This window comes from Furipterus horrens, unplaced genomic scaffold, assembly GCF_987537825.1.
Source record: "Furipterus horrens unplaced genomic scaffold, mFurHor1.1.pri manual_scaffold_9, whole genome shotgun sequence".
Classification (NCBI taxonomy): domain Eukaryota; kingdom Metazoa; phylum Chordata; class Mammalia; order Chiroptera; family Furipteridae; genus Furipterus; species Furipterus horrens.
Window position 1 is genome coordinate 54220136 of NW_028327179.1, and position 19883 is coordinate 54240018.

A 19883-nucleotide genomic window follows, 5' to 3' on the forward strand; every position below is an offset into this window, starting at 1 on the left:
TACTTTTTTTTTTTTTGTAAATCAATCAAAATTATACCTATTTTTTTGGTCAGATCGGCAAAATATATGTTTTTGTGTGTTACTGAATTTTAGTAGTTTATGTGTGCCATGAGATAAGGTTGAAAATGACTGCTGTAGTACTTTATGATATGCTATGTAACTTGAAGAATTGAAGTGTATTAATTAGACATGTATTGTTTGCCTTTGAGAAGTCATTTCAACAGATAACCTGTTGCACCACAAGGAGACACAGTGATTGACAATAGTGCTAATTATACATCATGTAGCTGGAAGATGAGACCTATTCTCAAATACAGGTAACCCCTGTATAACACGGTTGTTAGGTTCCTAACAAATGCTGTGTTACGCAAATCCATGTTATACGAAACAAAGAACTAGTACAAAAAGGGGGATTGGGTTCCAAAAATTAAAAAATCATACTATATTTTTATAATTAAGAGAAATACTTTATTAAAGCAATTTCATAAAAATATTATATATTAATATGAATTAAGTAATGTTTTCTGCGTCATCACTACTAAGCTCCATTAACCGAATGCCTTTCCTTTTTGACAAGATATCCTCATCCTCTGAACTTTCCTCAGCAATATCTTGATTTCTGTGCTCTACTTTTTGCAAAAAGTCTGTTATTTTATATTGCTTGCTTTTAGCTGAGAGATCTTTATATCTTTCAGTATACGGTGCTAAGCACTTTTGAAGTTCTCTCTTCAACTTTGTGCTCCTTTCAGTGCAAGCATCTTTATTTAAGAATTAGAACTAACTGTTCAGCTAAGTCTAGGCCTTTCTTTACACTTTTTAGAGTAAATTGTTTAACTTCTTTGTTTTCAGTGCTATCCTCCTCTAAGTTATCTTGGCACATTCCAGATGTCATTTCCACCAAAATTGCTTGATCAGTTTCTACTTCTACCAGCAATTATTGGATATTTTCTACAGTCATATCATCAAAACCTTCCCCTCCTAAAGGCTTAGATGCCTTAAAACCTGGTGCAACCTTTCCATTTTTTGAAATAAATGTTCTCTTGGGCATTTTTTTTCCACCAAAGACCTGTTTTGTTGGCATTAAAAATCTGATGTGTTGAATACCCACCCTGTTCAGTAATTTTTTCAATTCCATTGGATAAATTTTCGCTGCTTCTTCATCAGCTGATGTGCTTCCTTCTTGTATTTTTAGGTTTTGTAGTGATAAACGTTTTCTCAAATGGTCAAACCACCCTTTACTAGCAACAAAATCAGGGGTTGTAGCAGATTCTCCATTTTCCTTTAAGTAATAGTAAAATTTTAAAGCCTTATGCTTAATAATATTGGTGTTCAGTGGAATCAGTTTTTTTGAACAATCATCAATCCAGATACTAAGGGCTTTTCCTATCTTTTCAATTATTGCTGCTATAGGGCAGGATTTCATATTTGCAGAGCTAGAACAACCAGCAGCAACAGAAGCTCTAATTTTATGTTCATATTTCTGTATAGTCCAGATTGTTGCTTCATTTAAATCCAAGATTTTTGCAACTTCTGATACTTTTTTCACCCTTTTGAGCCTATTCAAAATCTGTAATTTCTGTTCCAGTGAGATGAAATGTCTTTTAAGAGGTATTTTTAAATTTCCACCAGGCATAGTTCAGGGCTACAGATTAATTCATAAAAATAAAAACATAATTACCATTTATTTTAAAAAGGTTGGATATTACCTGAAATTTTTCAATATATGTGTAATGTCGCAAAAAGAAAAATACAAAGTTTTAAAGTGTAATTAATACTCCATGAACAAAATGGATTTAAAATTCTGATTAATTTTAAAATTCTACAGGCAAATCTGATGCGATGTACAGGCTCGAATGAAAAATTTTAAATGAGTTATCTTTTGCTCTTGAAAGTTTTTATAATGTTCAGTATTGTACAGGAATTTCCCTAATTTCGTGTTATAGGGGAGTTTTCCCAATTCTCTAACCATGTGAGAGTGAAACCGTGTTATAAAACTACCGTGTTATACGGGGGATACCTGTATATAGAACAGGTGATACTTAAAGCCCATGGAAGCTATTCAACAGAGTTAATGTTCAAAAGGGCATATGACATAAAGCATAACACAATACACTATACATCAGTAAGAAAATTCTTGCTACTTATTTTCCCCAACTTCTCATTCATTTTTTTCAGCAAGCATCTATTTATTATTTCCCAGACAAAAAGATGCATATGAGATGGACCAGGACCCCCCCCCACCTCCCCCCCAAAATGCCTAAGAGCTGGTGACTGACAAGGCACCATGACTTGCAGAGGCAAATGTAAGCAAAAATACCAGCTGTAGCATTGTGTGTTAAGTCCTAAGTACATATTATTCCTATGCTTTAAGTTGCTTTTCATCAAACTCTCCAAAATGAGGTACATTTGACTGGCAACTAAAAATACATAGAGAAGGGCCCGGGATACCAAAATGACATGAGTAGAAAATATGTGGGAATTTGTTTTAAACAGTTCAGATACAAATTACTCCAGAAGTTTTGAAATGAAAGCCACAAGAACTCATTTAAGCAGATGAAAATCCTCATATTTCCTCTTGATTTTATAAATCAGAAGCAAAATGAAGTAGAATTATGTGTTGCCTTCTCTGAATACTCACATTTTCATTTAAACCAAATTGGACAACTTACAAAAACTTTCTGAGGGCAACTGAAACCACACCCAAGTTAATTTCTCTAGACTTGGATCTCTTAAACTCCAGACAAATATGTACAGCTGCTTACAGAAATCCTGTACACAAATGTCTTGCCTGCACGGCAAGTTCATCATCTAAAGCAGAACACTTCTCCCAGGCCCCAAATCTGTTCTCTCCAACATTCCCTATCGTCCTCAACAGTACTGACATACAACAGTTACCCAAGTCAGCAACTCTACCCAGGCTAGAAACTCAACAATCTTTCTTAGTTTCTCCTTTTCCCCTTGATTCTTCTCCTACTGGTGATAGCGATAACATACCCACAAGGTCTTGCTTTATGGTCACAAGAGCCAAATCTTAACTTTTGATTGCATTAATAATTACAAGCACAAAAGACATATTACTCAGTTCTAAAATGGTACTCATCATGTCCTAGGCATTTCATTAAAATTTGAGTTTTTTTAAAGTATAGTTAGTAATATATGGAAGGATATTTTTGAGAGTTTAATCTGAGAACGATACTATCTGAAAAATTTGTGAACTTACTTTCCAGACCATACATGTGCTCCATTTTCCAATTTTAATACTTACTTTGCTTACCTTTTGAGAATTTGAACAGCAATATTCTCAACATTCAAGCAATGCCCCGTGCTTGAACTTCTTAGTCTAACAAAGTAGTCACTGATCTGCCAAATGTGATGGAAACAAGGGAAATATATTGTTTAATTATACACAACAGAATTTATCATTTTTTTAACCATCTTAAGTTAAAACGTCATGTTTTTGTAATAACAATTTTACAAACTGTTGGAAAGACCTTGATTTTAGATGATTTCTTGATATATTTTGGCCAGTTTGTGTAACATTTGTGCATAGATATTGCATCTATACTAATCAAGAGTAGGTTGTTATTTAACAAAACTGATTTTTTTTAATGCCAATTTTGTCATGGAAACATCTGAAGAACAGATAAAAAGTAATTATATCTGAAAAATGAAATATTACTCAGCCATAAAAAAGAACACAATCTTACCATTTGAAACAGCATGGATGGACCTAGAGCGTACTATGTTAAATTAAGTAAGTCAGAGAAAGGCAGATACCATATGATTTTACTTATATGTGGAATATAAAGGACAAAATAAAAGAACAAACAAAACTGAAACACACTCATATATACAGAGGACAGATGGATGATTACCAGAGGGGAAGGGGTTGGAGGGACTGGGTGAAAAAAGTGAAGGGACTAAGAAGTATAAATTGGTAGTTACAAAATAGTCAGAGGGGGGATGTAAAGCATAAGGAACATAGTCAATAATATTGTAATATCTATATATGGTGCCAGGTGGGTACTAGAAATATCAGAAGGAGCCCTTTGTGAAGTGTTTGGCCACTCTGCTGTAGACCTGACACTTAAAATAATATTGAATGTAATCTTTAATAAAAATAAATAAAATTTTTTATGGAAAAATTAATTTACAGGTATATCTGTTTTAGTGAAAAAATAATTTATATATGTAAAGATTTCCAAAGAGATCTTACTAGTTTTATTCTTCATTCTCTGTTCTGGCTTACCAGCTGGCTGGTTTTATAATGTTCACCAAGAAATTAATGACGATATTTCTGTTAAATATAAATAAGGTGATGTGGTCATTTACCGTCTCAGGAAAGTCAGAAGATAGGACTCGTCGGCAGCCGTCCGTCTCGAGAGACGATGGTGTAGCTTCTTAAGAGTCTATCTGCACCGCCGAGAATGGCTGTGCAGTCCGACTCGGGAGTGACACGGTATCTGTCTCCTCCCGTGTTGAATCGACATCTTGCGATGACGCTGGAGTGTCCTCTCCAGTGAAGCTGAAGCTACAGAGCCTGGGCAGGGTGATATGGAGGGTCTGCTGTTGCCCCTGCAGCAGACCCCCCTTCTCTTCGCAGCTGAAGGGTCCAAGGGAAAGACGGAGTCAATACAGCTTGGCTTCAGGTGCGCCGCAGGAGTTGCCGGTGTTGACTACAACGTCAAACCGCCTTAGGGACTCCGGCTCCGGATTTTCTGTCGGGGTTTACTCCCTTAGCCTTTCCCCTGAAGAGGTATGCCGCAAGGCAGCGGAGGTTTTTTGGAGTCAGAGTTTTCCTTCTCTGATGTGCCCTGACTGGAAGATCGAACCAGCGACACTTAGCTCGCAGGCCGACGCTCAATCCACTGAGCCAAACCAGCCAGGGCTAATTGCAGAGAATTCTAATACTGATAATTTAATCAGTTGTGACTGAACTATCAAAAATTTACTCTTATGTTCAATGACTTGGACAAAAATTAAAGTGTGTAAAACATTTTATCTTTGCATCCTTATTAATTAGCAAAGTGGTTGACAAATATTAGAAATAAATATTTTTGAATGAAAAAATAGAAACAACTTTATAGTACTATTCAAAGATAAATTATTACTTTATTAATACAATACCTTGATCTGAGGTTAAAGTTATTTTTCCAATTGCAGTACTCACCAATAAGAATATCTCCACTATGGCTCCTACAGGTATAAGGTTTTATGTGCAATGTTTCAAAATAAAGGCGAATATTCAATACATGAGAGTTGGAGTAAGAAAGCTCAAGAAGGGAGAACTAATACTCATATCCATCTTAAGAGAGCTCAAAATGCAGGGTTCTTATATATCAAGGAGAGAGAGGATGGTTGAGGCAAAAAGGTGGGTGGAGACTGTAGACAGCCAGGCTGGGAAAGCGATCCAAGGAAAAGTGAGAAATTTCTAACTCCCTGTATTCCTGGAGGGTCCTTTGACCACTGCTGATCTGCATCTTCTTGAGTCATTATTCTGTGCATATTTCCCTACCCCTTTGCCGAAAGAAGGGCTGCTCAAGCCTGAAGCAGAATTCCTATAGTTCAACATTTTTCATCTCATGGCACACATAAATTAATTTAAAAAATTCTGTGACACACCAAAAAATATATTTATTGCTGATCTGACAAAAAAAATAGGTATAGTTTCGATTCATTCACACTGGATAACTATTGTTGTGTTGGCTTTTGTCATTTTTTAATATGACAGTGTAAGGGAAAAGAGATCAGTGCCCCTGACTATATAATCAGGCATTGCGTGTTTTAAAAATTCTTGCGGGCTCACCGGTTGGAAATCTTAAAATCGCAGCTCTAGTTAGTTGTCTATCTATAGCTGGAGCTATTAGCCTTATGGCCAGAGAGGAAACATGTCACTGTTATAAGGCTTTCAGTAAAAACTTGCAAATAGTAAGGTTTAGCCAAAAGCAGATCTTACAGTTTATGCCCTTGAGAGAAAGGAATAGCTCAAGCTCAAGAGCTCGTTTTGGGGGGAGGGGCGGTGAGGGGAAGCTTTTCAGTTTCCTGGAGGGATTTTGATATTAATATCTAATTTTAATTTTAAATGGATAGGTGAATTCCATTTCTTTTTGTCAACAAGTTTAACAATGGAGCTCCTTTTTCAATTTAGGGGCATAATGTAACTCTACTGAAAAAAAAATAAAGGAGGAAGAAAATAAGGATATACAGAATTGCATGGACACAGTCAAGCTCTTTTTTTGGATCACTCTATTACACTCTTTTGAATGATACATTGAAAGCCTGTCCTTTTTCCTCAGGGAAAAATTCTGGCAATTTTGTTGGCATTCTGAGTTATTTTTAGAAAAAAATATGTTTGATTACTATTTGTGATTGTGGAAAGTAAACCTTTGATCACATGGTAGGAAGGACTATTCTATAATTCACTTCAAGCATTCAAACAGGGAATTCCTAAAAAGAATTTGAATACTTGTTTCAACATATAGGGTAATTTTGGATTTCTTGATTTGTTATGTGGCTTTAAGGCAGATCTAAAAATTCAAGAAATGTAATTAACTAAAGAAATAATTAGCTATGATTTCAGGCTCTTTTCAAAAATTTAACTTCACTGATTTCTCAGTATGTAAGTTTTCCTCCTCTTAAACTTTAAGCATACATATAACGATGTAAAGATATAAAACCTAAAGCATAGCTTAAATGATTAAACACTAAAGGTTCAAAGGGGATAGGCTTAATAATGTCTTTGTAATGTGAATGGTAAACGTATCAATTATAGGCTAAATGGGCTGTCATGGACAGTCATGTTTAAAGTGAAGGGAACTGTAAAGCAGAGAAGCCATCCTCCTTTGCTGAGTCAGAGAATTAGTAATTGAAGGAGGAACTCCTAGTGGAAACGAAGTGGAAAGACATTCTCTAATCAATGGGAAGCCACTGAGAGGGGAAAATTGGTTACCAAATAAATACTCACCAGAGAAACTTAAGATAATGATTCACAAATTAAATCAGTTTAAGTCACATTATAACCCTCTGTATTACTGTAACCAATGAGCAAGCTGGTCAAAATAGAAAACACCGTTTTGACTCCCCTCAATTTCAAAGCACCCGTCGTTACAGCTCTGTAAATTCTCCAGACCCTAAACTTCTCTCTCAACTGCCCCTTCCCAAGGCTCTCAGTGCCTGGCGTATAGCCGGCAACAAATCTTGGGTGACCTGAATTGAGTTGGCAAAGAAATCTTAAGTTACTGTTCTGGGGGTGACGAGGAAAGGCTCAGGATAAAGAAAACATGGTTTTTCCCACTGGAGCCCAGCGCCACCTTTATTGTCCCCATCATGACTGGAATCGCGATTTGTGGGTGACTAGGTCCCTCGCGAGGTTGCACTGTTTCCGCTTGGGTAGTCATCTCCTTCCCCTAGGGCTAAAACAATACCTTGGCCTGCTGCCAAACTCTGAGCAGCGAGACACTGGCTGTTCATGACCGGGAACGGGTATTGCGAGAGACTGGATCTGCTTTGAGTGCTGCGACCAGTCCGGAGGAAAAGAGACCAAATCTTTTAAATACTCCCTTCCTCCGCCTCCCCCCCTTTGTCTCAGACACCAAAACAAACGAGCTGATACACGTGTCCCTATGACTCTTGTTTACTATCAAGACTGCGCTGTTCACGCACCTCTGGGATATGTAGTCTAACCGGTTCCACCAGCGTGTGATTTCCGAGAAGTACGAAGCACTGCTGAGACTACGAACCCACAATCCATTTCGGGGGTAAAGTTTGGAGAGTGTCCCCGGAGTCTCGGCAGCAATCCAATCCGAAGCGCTTATTCTAGTGATTGACATGTCATCTTCTCCAGTAAACACAACACAAAAGTCAATACAAGCCCGCCTCCGAGACGGACCACGGTATCACCCAATGGGAAAGGAAAAAGATCGAATGGCAGTTCTGCAAGCCAATAAGAGGGTGAAAGAGCTGGACGGAGGCTCAACCCCCAGGGGGTTGAGGGGAGGGGGAAGGCGAAGCTTGAAAGACTTGGTAATGGCGACGGGTTTGGTAAGTAGGAAAGTTTCGGTTGAGGAGTAAGAGCGGTGGTGAGAGCAGTAATCCGTATCGGGGAGGCCTGCTTCAGTCGGAGAGGGGGTACACGAGCTGCTGGTGGTGTTGTCGCGGCCAGGGCCTCCCGCGCCGGGACTGCCCGCACTCCGCGGCGGGTTTGTTGTCTTTTAGTTCGGGAAGGGGTGGGGGTGGGGCAGGGAGGGGCAGGATCCCGAGGAGAACAGACGGCCGGGCGAGCTTGGGTCCTCGCTCTTCGTCCTTGAAAAGCTTCCCTCGCAGTTGGGGCAGTTAACTGTCCGGTAACTGCGTGCTCGAACCCACTGGACCAGCGCCCTGCGCGAGCTCACCTGGGCTTCGCGGCAGAGCGGCTCGAGGGGTGTCGGGAGCGGGGAGGAGTCGGCGAGGACTTAGTTCTGAGCCAGGTAATGCGGCGGGTGGCAGTACCTGGTGAGGAAATGGGGGGTTTCTGGGCCGGGGAAGGGGCCGCGGAGGCCCCTGGGCTGCCCAGGAAAGTTTGACTTCCAACTCCCCGCATGTGGGTGGAGGGTCGGAGGTTGGCCGACGGTGAGGTGCCGGCCGGGGGTAGGGGACCCGAGTGAGGCGCTACCTCACTCCGGCCCCAGAGAGGCTCGAGACTAGTTGGGGAGCTCACAGAGCCACGGGGCCCCCGGGCTCATTGTTACGCAGTTCGAATGAATGGACTCTGAGGCGCCTGCGCGGTGGGGCTGAGCGGAGGGGAAAAACAAGCTTGGAGTCCAGGCTGTGGTCACATGATTGGGGGAGGGGAGGGGAACGCGATGAATGGCGAAAGAGGGTGGGGGATGGACCTGCGGGCGCTGCCTCTGTGACCCGAGCCGAGACTTGGCAGGCGATTCCAGTCTCCGCCTTCCAACCTTTGCTGCTGCCTCAGGCGGATTAAAACAAAAAAGTATCCAGGCGAAGTCGACCGTTGGGGGCCCGGTTTTTGTAGCTTATTTAAACGCTGCATACTGTGTAGGGAATTGTACTCGCTTCTGAGTTAATTCTCAAGAAGTCTTCAGCAATAATTGTTTTTAAAAGGAGCACTGACAGCAGAGCAATATTCAAGAGTTTTTAGCTCAGGATGCCACTAATGCCATAAAATGGGAGGGTAAAAGGGAGTTATACTAGGAAGTGTTGGAGTCCTACCAACAATTCCATCTAAGTAGCCGTAACAGATGACTCCGAACAGTAGTTTTGAAATTAAAGTTCACTTTTGAGAATTACGATAATTTTAACATTTGTGATTACTTTTCTGTTTAACTGTTGATAATCTACCTTTGTAATGTATCCCTAGAACTTTTGGTCTTTGCTTACTCTTTATTTTCCAGCTGTTTTGCTTTACCTTGCTAACCGAGAGTGTTAAGATCTTCTGTTCGATTTCCTTGATTAAACTTACCCAGTTCTTGCTGGGTTGGCAATATTTAGCAAGTTTTAATGAAATTTGAATTTATATTCAAAATAATTAAATTCACTCTTAAGTTTTTGAGCTACTTTATGCTTTTGAGGAAGCCACTTTACAGCAGAATACTGTTGTTCATTCTAACTTGACTAATATTTATAGAATGAAAATTTGATTTTACTTTCTGTTCCATTTTATGTAGCTTTACAAGTCCAATTACCTTTTTTTCCTGCCTGGGAAGCCCTTCCCTTTTGTTCACTTATACATTAGTTAAAAGGTTATCTTCTCCCAAGATTTCCCTGCACACCTGTCTCCATAATCTTCCATACTTCACAGTGCGTGCCTGTCAGACTTCAAATGGTACTGTCACTTTAAAGAATGGGCTCCCCCATTGTATTTTCATTTCTTTGGACTCTTGTCACTATACAAGTGCTCAACGGAGGTCATATATAGCCTGGTCTTAATGAATGAATAACTCCTAGGCCCTGAAGATTTCGTGGAGAGAGAATTGCAAGCTGATGTCTTTCATTTCTGTTTGAAATGAAGATAATCATTTTTTCCTGTCATAAGTTATAAAAAGATACTACCATGTTAATGAGAATGCCAGGTATTTTGTATGTATTATATTTTAAATATGAAAGTGAATACGTAGAATGAAAATATAGATCATAATAAAAAATATTTTAAAGCTGACATACCTTATATACCACAGAATTTGGGAAAAATTATATTATTAATTACCTGACACATTGGTGATATTCCTTCATAGTTTGGTCTGTATTTACTTTGGTGCTTCATATCATAACTTAAACTATCATTTTCCATAAAGAATAGAAAAATAGTTTTCTCCTAATACAGTTGTAAATTTTAAAAATTACTAGCTTAGAAAAGCTTTTTTCACAAGTTCTTATAGGTAATTAGAATTTCTTAGAATTACAAACAAGTTTATGAAAACGAGTTTCATGTATGAATTTTAGATTTCAAGTTTTTTTCATACAGTGACTCATCTTGAATCTATTTGAAGTGACAGTCCTCTTTTAAACAGGTTTGTGCATGGCTTCTTTTAGTGGTTTAGTACGCGTTTTCTGTTACCTTCATCGATATCAGTATTTTGTGTCATATCAGCTCAGAATTAATAATAATTTCTGTAGCTGTGATTTGGCAGTGTCTAGCAAAGGCAAGGAGTCTGGTTTGGGCAGCAGTGAGATAGAAGAGTGCTTTGGTATCAGGTAAGCGTGTGGGATGTAGTATTTTTTATATCTACAGTAATTATAGGTAAACAGGTTCTGGTCCCATTTACAAATAAGGAAACTGAGGCATAGAGGTTAAGTTCTTTAGTCATATAGGTAGTAAGTGGTATTCTACAGTAGTGTATTTTACCAGAAGAATACCACTCACTGCTGGGTGTATCAGTCCCCAGCACAATGGCAAATTGTTGAAACAGTTCTTTCAAAACTTTTGTTTCAAGTTCCACGGAAATTTTTCTGAAAGAACTACATTAAGGCCCCCAACTACTTTTTGTGCAGAAAGTTGCATTTAACATAGTTTATTATGGAGGTCATTTAGCTTGGAATTATATAATCCACTTTTAAATACCTCACTTCTCATATTAGCGACAGAAATTCATTGCAAATTGCCTTTTCTTCATCCTTTGCTCCCAAACAATTTGTATTTGGTATAGAGTCCTTCAGGGTTAGGGGATAGCGTATAGGAGCTCATTTCTTTGAAGTCTATGGAAAGCTAAGGATTGAGGGAAGAATAGCCACTTGAAAGTAGTAGTCTAACTTATGTTGGTCTATCCATTATGTCATTTTTCTCAATTCGTTTCAAAAAGAAAATGGTCCCTTTCAGTTGGCAGAATCCTATTTTCCTCATTCGTAATAAACTTTGTTCACAGAGCTGTTTTGAGGCTATATAAGATTTAACAGACTGTGGAAATGGTCTGCATGGAGTTGGTAGTATTTAGTAAAACTTTGTTCTTTTTTTTTTTTTTCATTATAACTGAAATTTAGTTATTTCTGGTCCTCTCTTAGTCTCTTATCTAAGATTTTGTGACTGTACTTCGGAAAGTATGCTAAACAAAAGCAATAGGGTCTGCCCAATCCTACCCAGTAAAAATTTGTAATACTAGCCCTGGCTGGTGTGGCTCAAAGGATTGAGCGCTGGCCTGTGAACCAAAGGGTCTCCGGTTCAATTCCCAGTCAGGGCACATGCCTGGGTTGTGGGCCAGGTTCCCAGTCGGGGGTGTGCAAGAGGCTACCACACATTGCTGCTTTTCTCCCTCTCTTCCTCCCTTCTCCTCTCTCTAAAAATAAATAAATCAGATCTTTAAAAAAATTTTGTAATACTGTATATGACATTTCAAAATACAATTGCTAGAGAATGTTACTTTTCCCGTTCTAGAATCAGTGACTTAGTGAAGAGATAACATGTGAATCCTGTATTACCAAAGCAGAATATAAAAGTATGAATGAACAATAGGTTTAACTCTACTAGGAAATATTTGAAAGAGGAACTTGTTATTCAGAATGAATGTCTACTTGGTATAATGTATGGGAGAGGGGAGCATTTTCTAGTACGGAGTCCTCTCGTATTCTTTTAGTGTATCAGGGACCTTGCTTCCCACAAATAGTTTGACAAAAAAATGAGAGCCAAAAGCTTTAAGTTTGTATGTGGGTTTGAATTTTGCTTTCATGTATTTAATTCTCGCACAAGCCCTGTGTATAAGAAGAGATACTGTAAGTCTTGAGTTTCAGTGACTACCCAAGGTGACATGGCCTACAAGAGTGAAATACAAGTCTGTTGACTAAGTCTGTGCTCCCAATTACTCTACAGAGGTTTACAGTAGCAAAATCTCCATTATCTCAAGACCAGCTTTTGGTAGCCAGCAACAATAAGTTGTGCAAATACAAGTTCACCAAGTATTTATTTGTCCCCTTTTATTATTTGTAGGTAGCTCTGTTTTGAAATTAATGTTTTTATTTTACTTCATCTGAGGAATATTGTGACGGGTTATTGGTAGGTAACTAAGGCTAGGTGCTGAAGAAATGGTAGTTGCAAGGAGTTAATGGTGAATGGTGGACAGTGCAGGACCTGTTGATAGGAAGAAAAAAACTAGGTGCAAAGAATGAGAAAATCAGAGTTCTGCAGAGTTGGGGGTGGGGGGAGGTAGACAAACTGCAACACTGCTTGTGTGGATCCATGAACCAACACTGTTTCATATACTTAAGGATAGCTCTGAGGAGATATATATATGTGGGCAACCTCTGAATTTCATTTTAAAGGTAAAAAGAACACTTTCAAGTTTAAGATTAAAGCTGGGGCTGAATTAAGCAGATCATATCTATATGTAAAGGATTTATAGAATGACTAGTTCCTCTCTTGTCTTAGGCATTACTAAGTTAAGGAATCTGTACTGATATGAACTCTTGCAAAGGAAGCTAGGAACAGGTGGCTTACATGGATAGAAGTTGAGAATGTTAATACATTCTGTCTTTAATACACTTTCCCTCAAATATTTGTTATTGATGTTCTTGCACATTCATGTAGTGTTTCAATATGATTTTGTATAGAAATGACGAAAATGTCAGACCTCTCTTCCAAAATCTTAAGCGGTTCCCCATTGTCTGATAATAGCTAATAGTCACTGCTTGGGTTTGCTCTGTGTTGGGAACTGTTGTAAGCTTTTTGCATTAATTGGCTCATTGAGTTTTTACAACAATCTATGAGGTAGATGCTTTTATTACTAACATTTTATAACAAGGCATAAAGATTTTAAATAAATTGTTCAGGGAACATAGTAAATAACAGATTTGATATATAAACTCAGGCAGCCTAATTTCAGAGTTGTCATTTTTATCTACAAAAAACAAACCAATTTTCCTGCACTAGGATTGAAGATTCTGATCTCAGTCTACCCTTCCAGCCTTAGCATCCATGACCACAATAAACATGAGGCCATCCTACTGTCTGGTAATGCTGGATTCTTTGTCCTGCTCTCATTCAGTACTTCCCTAATTGTACGTTTGGTCATGTGAATTTCTTTTGCTTGGAGACCTCCCTTCTTTTCTTTTTTACTCATTCATAGCAAAGCCCTGATCTGTAATATGGTCATTAACTTAACATTTTTCTACTGAAGTAGGTTTCATTGAGGTTCATGATTCATCATTGAGTACTAACATTGAAACTAGTATTTTGAATGTAGTATATATTAAGTAAATATAAGTATTTTTTTAAGCAAAAAGGAATTTGGCTGTCATTTTTAGGCCACTTGTTCTCACACTGCATTTGGGGTTATTTTAAAAGCAAACAAATAACCACTACACAGGGCTGTACCCCAGACCAAATAAATCAATTCTCTGGAGGAGGAGCCTGGGTATTATTTTGTTGGAAGTACTACACAATTTCATGTGTCACAAGGGTTGAGAATCACTAAGTTTGCTTGATTTTTGCAGCAAGAACGCAGAGGCTCAGAATCATGATTTTGACCATTTTTTACCTAAATCAATTTGTGACTAATCATATTTCATGAAGCCATCAATTTTGTAGGAAATTGTTACACTCCCCCATTAGATTTTCAATAACCACTTTATATAATAAGATTGATTAATCAGTACATATACTAAACTGGAAAGGAGTTAATTTCTTGCAAATGCCTCAAAAATATCTTAGATAGACTATTACTTGCCCAAAGGAATGGCATGACACATAACTTTTATTGAGGTATGTTGGATAACTTATAATATTTCCCAGAGAGGAAACTGCTGAAGTTGAATAGCTCTCTAGTCTTAAGTATTCTCAGTCTCAGTAACTGTTCTATTTAGGACATTAAGTGTCAAAAGTATGTATATTTGTCCTGTGTCACTCTAAATAAAACAAAATTTTTAAAGAAGTCATTTTAGCCCTGGCTGGTGTGGCTCAGTGAATTGCACTCCATCCTGCAAACCAAAGAGTCACTGGTTCAATTCTCAGTCAGGGCACATGTCGGGTTGCAGCCCAGATCCCCAGTTGGGGGTGCATGAGAGACAACCACACATTGATGTTTTTCTCCCTCTTTCTCCCTCCGTTCCCCTCTCTAAAAATAAATAAAATCTTTTAAAACAAAGGTCATTTTACACTTTTTCCACTCACTTTGTTTCAGTTCATCCTTAAAACTACTCTCGAAGAAATTTGGGCAGGTGTCATTAACCCTATTTACATATGAATATAATTAAGTTTAGAGAGAAGCTCAGTCGCTTAGGTCATATATTTAGTAAGTGATAAGCTGGAATCAAACCTCTGTTTTCTTACACTAAACCCAGTGCCCTTTTTACTACCCCATTCAGTTGATACTGAGTAAGGCTCTAAAGCAGTGTCCAGGATATGCGTCATTTTTGAGGCATGCAGACAGAAAGCAAACAAAATAGAACATCAGAAAATAAACTAAGGCAATATGCAGTTTGGCTGTATGTATCAAGAACCTTAGGAAGATATTTAGTTGCCATCCACCTGTTAAGAATCTAAAGAAATAATCAAATGTAAACAAATACTGCATTTACATTCTTATATATTTTTAACATATTATCTAGAAGAGTGAAGAAAATGGGAACAGCATGTTCAGCAATAGGAGAAAAAGTGAATTTTGGTACATCCATATGATGTATGTTATCTATTTAAAATGGATATTTGAAAAAATTAATGACACAGGAAAATGCTTATGAACTTACACAAAGGACAAGATATGTGAAGAAAAATATGATTGTGGGTATCTGCATGAAAAAGAGATGTCAGATAATGCACCAAAATGTTGACAGTATCTAAATTTAGTTGATTAGAAATAATTTACTTTAAAAAATATATATATGCTTTTTACATTTTTGCCACAGTGACTGTATATCTTATAGGAAGAACATTTTTGTAATTTAAAAGATTATGAAAAGGACTTTGTAGAAAAATATTGTCAATATTGCTAGTATTTTTGATAAGTATGTCATGACGTCGAAAGCTCTGGTATAAATATTAAGCATTTAACATCTTTTCACTTCCTTTTTTGATTAGCCGAACCGGGGTACTGTTAGTGACTTTTAACAAATATATTTTTTTTATGTTGAGGAAAAGATATGTTTCCAAAAATTTTGGTTTATTTCCTATTAGCTCAGAACTTTTTGAAAAATGAGATTTGGAGTAGAGCCTGAGAAATCAGGAAATCTTCCTGCTCCTGTTGCCTGTGTTAAATTACCTATTTGGTAATGTCCAAAGGCAACAGTGTAAAAGGTATAACCACATTTACTCTCATAACAAAATTTAGTTGGTGGACTTCCCTGAGAAATTATCTAGGTGTGTTAACCTGTATTATTTTCTTCCTTGTGATAACTTTGTGGCCTTGAAAATAGATTTACTATTTATTTAGCTCAATCTCCCATGATTTGTATTCATTTTTCTAGAAATAATAGCCTAGTCAGAAGGACAGGTGTCTCTTTATTATGGCTAGGCTTCCAATTCTCATTAAGAAGACATAAGAACATTTATATTTTTATGAGAGTATGCTGTATGGCCATTTTAAGAAACTCAAATGTTCTTTATAAAATATAATTTTAAGAGTGATAAACTTGTTTACTTTTAGAAGATATGAAAACAAAATAACACAGTAAATAGAGAAATTAAAATAGAATCTTCAACAAATGAAAAAAATAAAATATTTTAGTCTGAATTTAATTGAAGAAAGTTTGTTAATTTTAAGTTTGAGGATACAAGTTAAAAAAAGGTTTTGTTGGTCTCAGTACTGGGATATGAAAGAGAGAACTTGATTCAAAACTGCTATTTTTCTTTAGAAAAAAGGACTTATAAATTCAAGATATTAATCCTTTGGGATTTGGGCATAATTTAGGTTAGTGGATGTAGGCCAAGATATCAGGGAGTCATCCTGGTCCAAAGGATTTGATGGGGATACAAACAGCAATGTATAAATTAAAGATACAACATTGTGATGTCTCTGATTGACTTTATACTTATGTAAATTTGGGTCATATGATTTTACATTTTTTTCCTTATATTATTTTAAAGTCGGAGCACCATAACATGGTGTGGGAAGTGAAGACAAATCAGATGCCCAATGCAGTACAGAAACTCCTGCTGGTAATGGACAAGAGAGCTTCAGGAATGAATGACTCATTGGAGTTGCTGCAGTGTAATGAAAATTTGCCATCATCACCTGGCTATAACTCCTGTGATGAACACATGGAGCTTGGTAAACAAAATTTAAAACTTTTTAGGAATCTCACTGAAATTCAGATTACTTTCCATGTTCAGCCTACCTTGAACTGCTAAAAAGTATGTGAAGTTTTTTGTATTAGTTTTCAGTGGCCTCTTGTTGCTTCTAAAATATTACTTGAAACCAACATAAATTTGAACTATTTATGGTTATCATAGAGACTCATTTACAAATTATTATACTAACTTGCCTTACTTTGTGGGTAAAGATGGGGTTGTTAAACACCTTAGGAAAACTGCTGTGTGGGTGTTATTTTGAAACCTCCCAATGAGCTCTTCATGGCTAGTTTGTTCATATGGGGAAATTACAGTGGACCCTTGAAACTTGAAGGTCTGTTGTTTGCAGTTATCGCTATTGCTGATCTACTTCATAGATATGTGACCTGTAGAAATGTGTAGGCTTGTTGAGGTATAATTTTGAATTATATTACTTTGAGATTTTGAAGAGTAAACAGCTAATGAGTAACCTTGCCTTGCTGCCCAGCTTTGTAGATTGGCTTTGTCCCCATTTTATATGTAGTTTTTCTAATGTTCACAAAAACCCTGAGAAGATACGATTATCCTCATTTTACAAAAGATGAAATAGAGATTAGATTATGTGCTGGAGTGCTGTGTGGGAATTTGAAGGTCCTCAAGGTTTTGGGACATAAACCTGTTTGAGCGCCAAGAGTTTACTGGGCCCTATGATTCACTGAGTAGTAGTTACTATTGAGCAAAGACACAATTTTAATCAGTAATTGATCCTGCACCATCACATTTTAGGTTTCAGGAGGAAATCAGGAATGATTTGGCATATATAAAGTTGAATAAATAGTACCTAAAATTTTATAATATGATTTTTCTCTTATCTTTGAAAATTGTTGTTTTTATTATTGCAGTAATCTTGTGTAACAGTGAATAAAAATAAAAGTATGTAAATAATAAGTACATATATGCACACATAAAATGCCTTTGTCCTCATTAATGTATTCATATAAAAATGTCTCAGTATATGGATTTCTCCTCCATAAAGTATTAAAAAGCTGGGGAAAAAAAAAACAAGAAACCTTGTTTTTCTAGTCTGTCAAGAGTTTGTGCAAATTGCATGGTTTAAGTAGTGAAGTTATTACTACATTTACATTCGTTGGATTCACTTTTCTACTAAGTTCTGTTGACCTTTAATGCACTAGATGTCACTTTTTAACAAAAATTTTTTGAATTTATTCTTTTCCTCTCACAAAATTTATCAGCTAAGTTTGAGGACTTCTCTTTCAACTATAATGATAGTACTGCCCTGTTTTAGTAATACCCCTTTTATAATTTTGAGTATTTATTTGCAGATGACCTTCCTGAACTTCAGGCTGTTCAAAGTGATCCTACCCAATCTGCCATATACCAGCTAAGTTCAGATGTTTCACATCAAGAATATCCAAGACCATCTTGGAACCAAAATACCTCAGACATACCAGAAAATACTTACCGTGAAAATGAGGTGGATTGGCTAACAGAATTAGCAAATATCGCCACCAGTCCACAAAGTCCACTTATGCAGTGCTCGTTTTATAACAGGTAAGAAAATTATTTATATTTTTATTGAAAACTTCTAGCATTACAAGTAGCTATTAATGATCTTTTTCTTGTTTTAAAAGTAGTTCTATTAACCATTTAATGAATGATTTACTTAAATTGGCATTTAACTAAAATCGTTAGAATTAGTAAACCCCGACAGAAAATCCGGAGCCGGAGTCCCTAAGGCGGTTCGACGTTGTAGTCAACACCGGCAACTCCTGCGGCGCACCTGAACCCAAGCTGTATTGACTCCGTCTTTCCCTTGGATCCTTCAGCTGCGAAGAGAGGGGGGGTCTGCTGCATGGGCAACAGCTGGCCCTCCATATCACCCTGCCCAGGCTCTGTAGCTTCAGCGTCATCGCAAGATGTCGATTCAACACGGGAGGAGACAGATACCATGTCACTCCCGAGTCGGACTGCACGGCCATTCTCGGCCGTGCAGATAGACTCTTAAGAAGCTACACCATCGTCTCTCGAGACGGACGGCTGCCGACGAGGATGCTTCTTATAATGATGGAATAACTATTTCACTCAATAATATGATTTCATACTCTGAAAATTAAGTAAAAGTGATATGGAAACAGCAGAGTGGAAAATATTTGTAAATATTTTAAAATCACCAGAAAATGAGTCAGACCAAGAAATACTTTTATTATACTATATTTCTACTTATTGAAATGAAAATTGTATTTGTTCAAATAGCTGTAATTATAACAAACACCATATTTTAAAACTTGTATCAAACTTCAGTTCAGTTTCTCTTTTGTCTAAGTTCATTTTCTTCCAGTGTATGTGACCTTATGTTATTTATCTGTTTGCTAATACTAAAATTAGCTGATCTTAAAACTGTCAAAGAGTAGACTCCCATTGGTGAAAACTCTTGTTTTATACACCCAGACCGGTGTTTAAGAAAATAAGTTGTGCTATAAAATTATGGCAACTTTCAAACAAGATTCCTAATCAGACCTAAGTGGATAATATTTTATTAATTATCTCTAAAATAATAAAATCATTTATGTAAAAAGACACAGATAAATATGATAGTTTGTAGTGGGGAGAAATGCCCAGATTTGCATTCATGTGGGTGGACAGACCATAGTTTATACTAGGGGATGTAGAAATAACTGAATTTTGGTAAGTGTTCTTAAGTTAGTATAATTCTTTGCTAAAGAATAAATTTTTTGGTTTTCTTACAACCTTCTAATTTTGTTGCTTTTCTTTTATTCATCAGATACTGGTCTTGTTTAGAGCAAATTTATTTTAGTTAATTTGAGTTTAATTCGATAAAATTTCCACAGGACAGAAAACTTGCCTTTTAGAGTACTACTTCCTTTATAGTCCCAGTTTTTGTTACAGTCTTAATAATCAAAAAGCTGAAAATTATTTTACGTTAAAAAACAAAAACTTGATTTTACTATTGGGCTTTCTTCTCCCATTCTCCTTTCTAGTTTACAGATGATACTTTTCATTTTTCACCTTATGATGATTAATAATATAGATCATGGAAAGTTGAGTAAATCCTTTAGAAGAAAATCAATATAAATAAAATCATAAATAAAGGAGTATCTCCTTGAAGATGTAAATTTATTCTCTGCAGCATTTTCTATGCTTCCCTTCTTCCTAC

The 19883-nt window shown here is 36.9% G+C and overlaps 1 protein-coding gene across 1 annotated transcript in view; it reads left to right on the forward strand.

The window, feature by feature from the left end:
• The first annotated feature begins 7966 nt into the window (after positions 1-7966).
• The window catches only part of HBP1 (HMG-box transcription factor 1), a 30004-nt gene continuing 18087 nt past the window's right edge, over positions 7967-19883 (forward strand). The window contains exons 1-3 of the mRNA XM_090287342.1: positions 7967-8040; positions 16505-16688; positions 18031-18259. Coding sequence (XP_090143468.1) covers positions 8026-8040; positions 16505-16688; positions 18031-18259 — 428 coding nt within the window. The 5' untranslated portion in view covers positions 7967-8025. The remainder of the gene's footprint in view (positions 8041-16504; positions 16689-18030; positions 18260-19883) is intronic.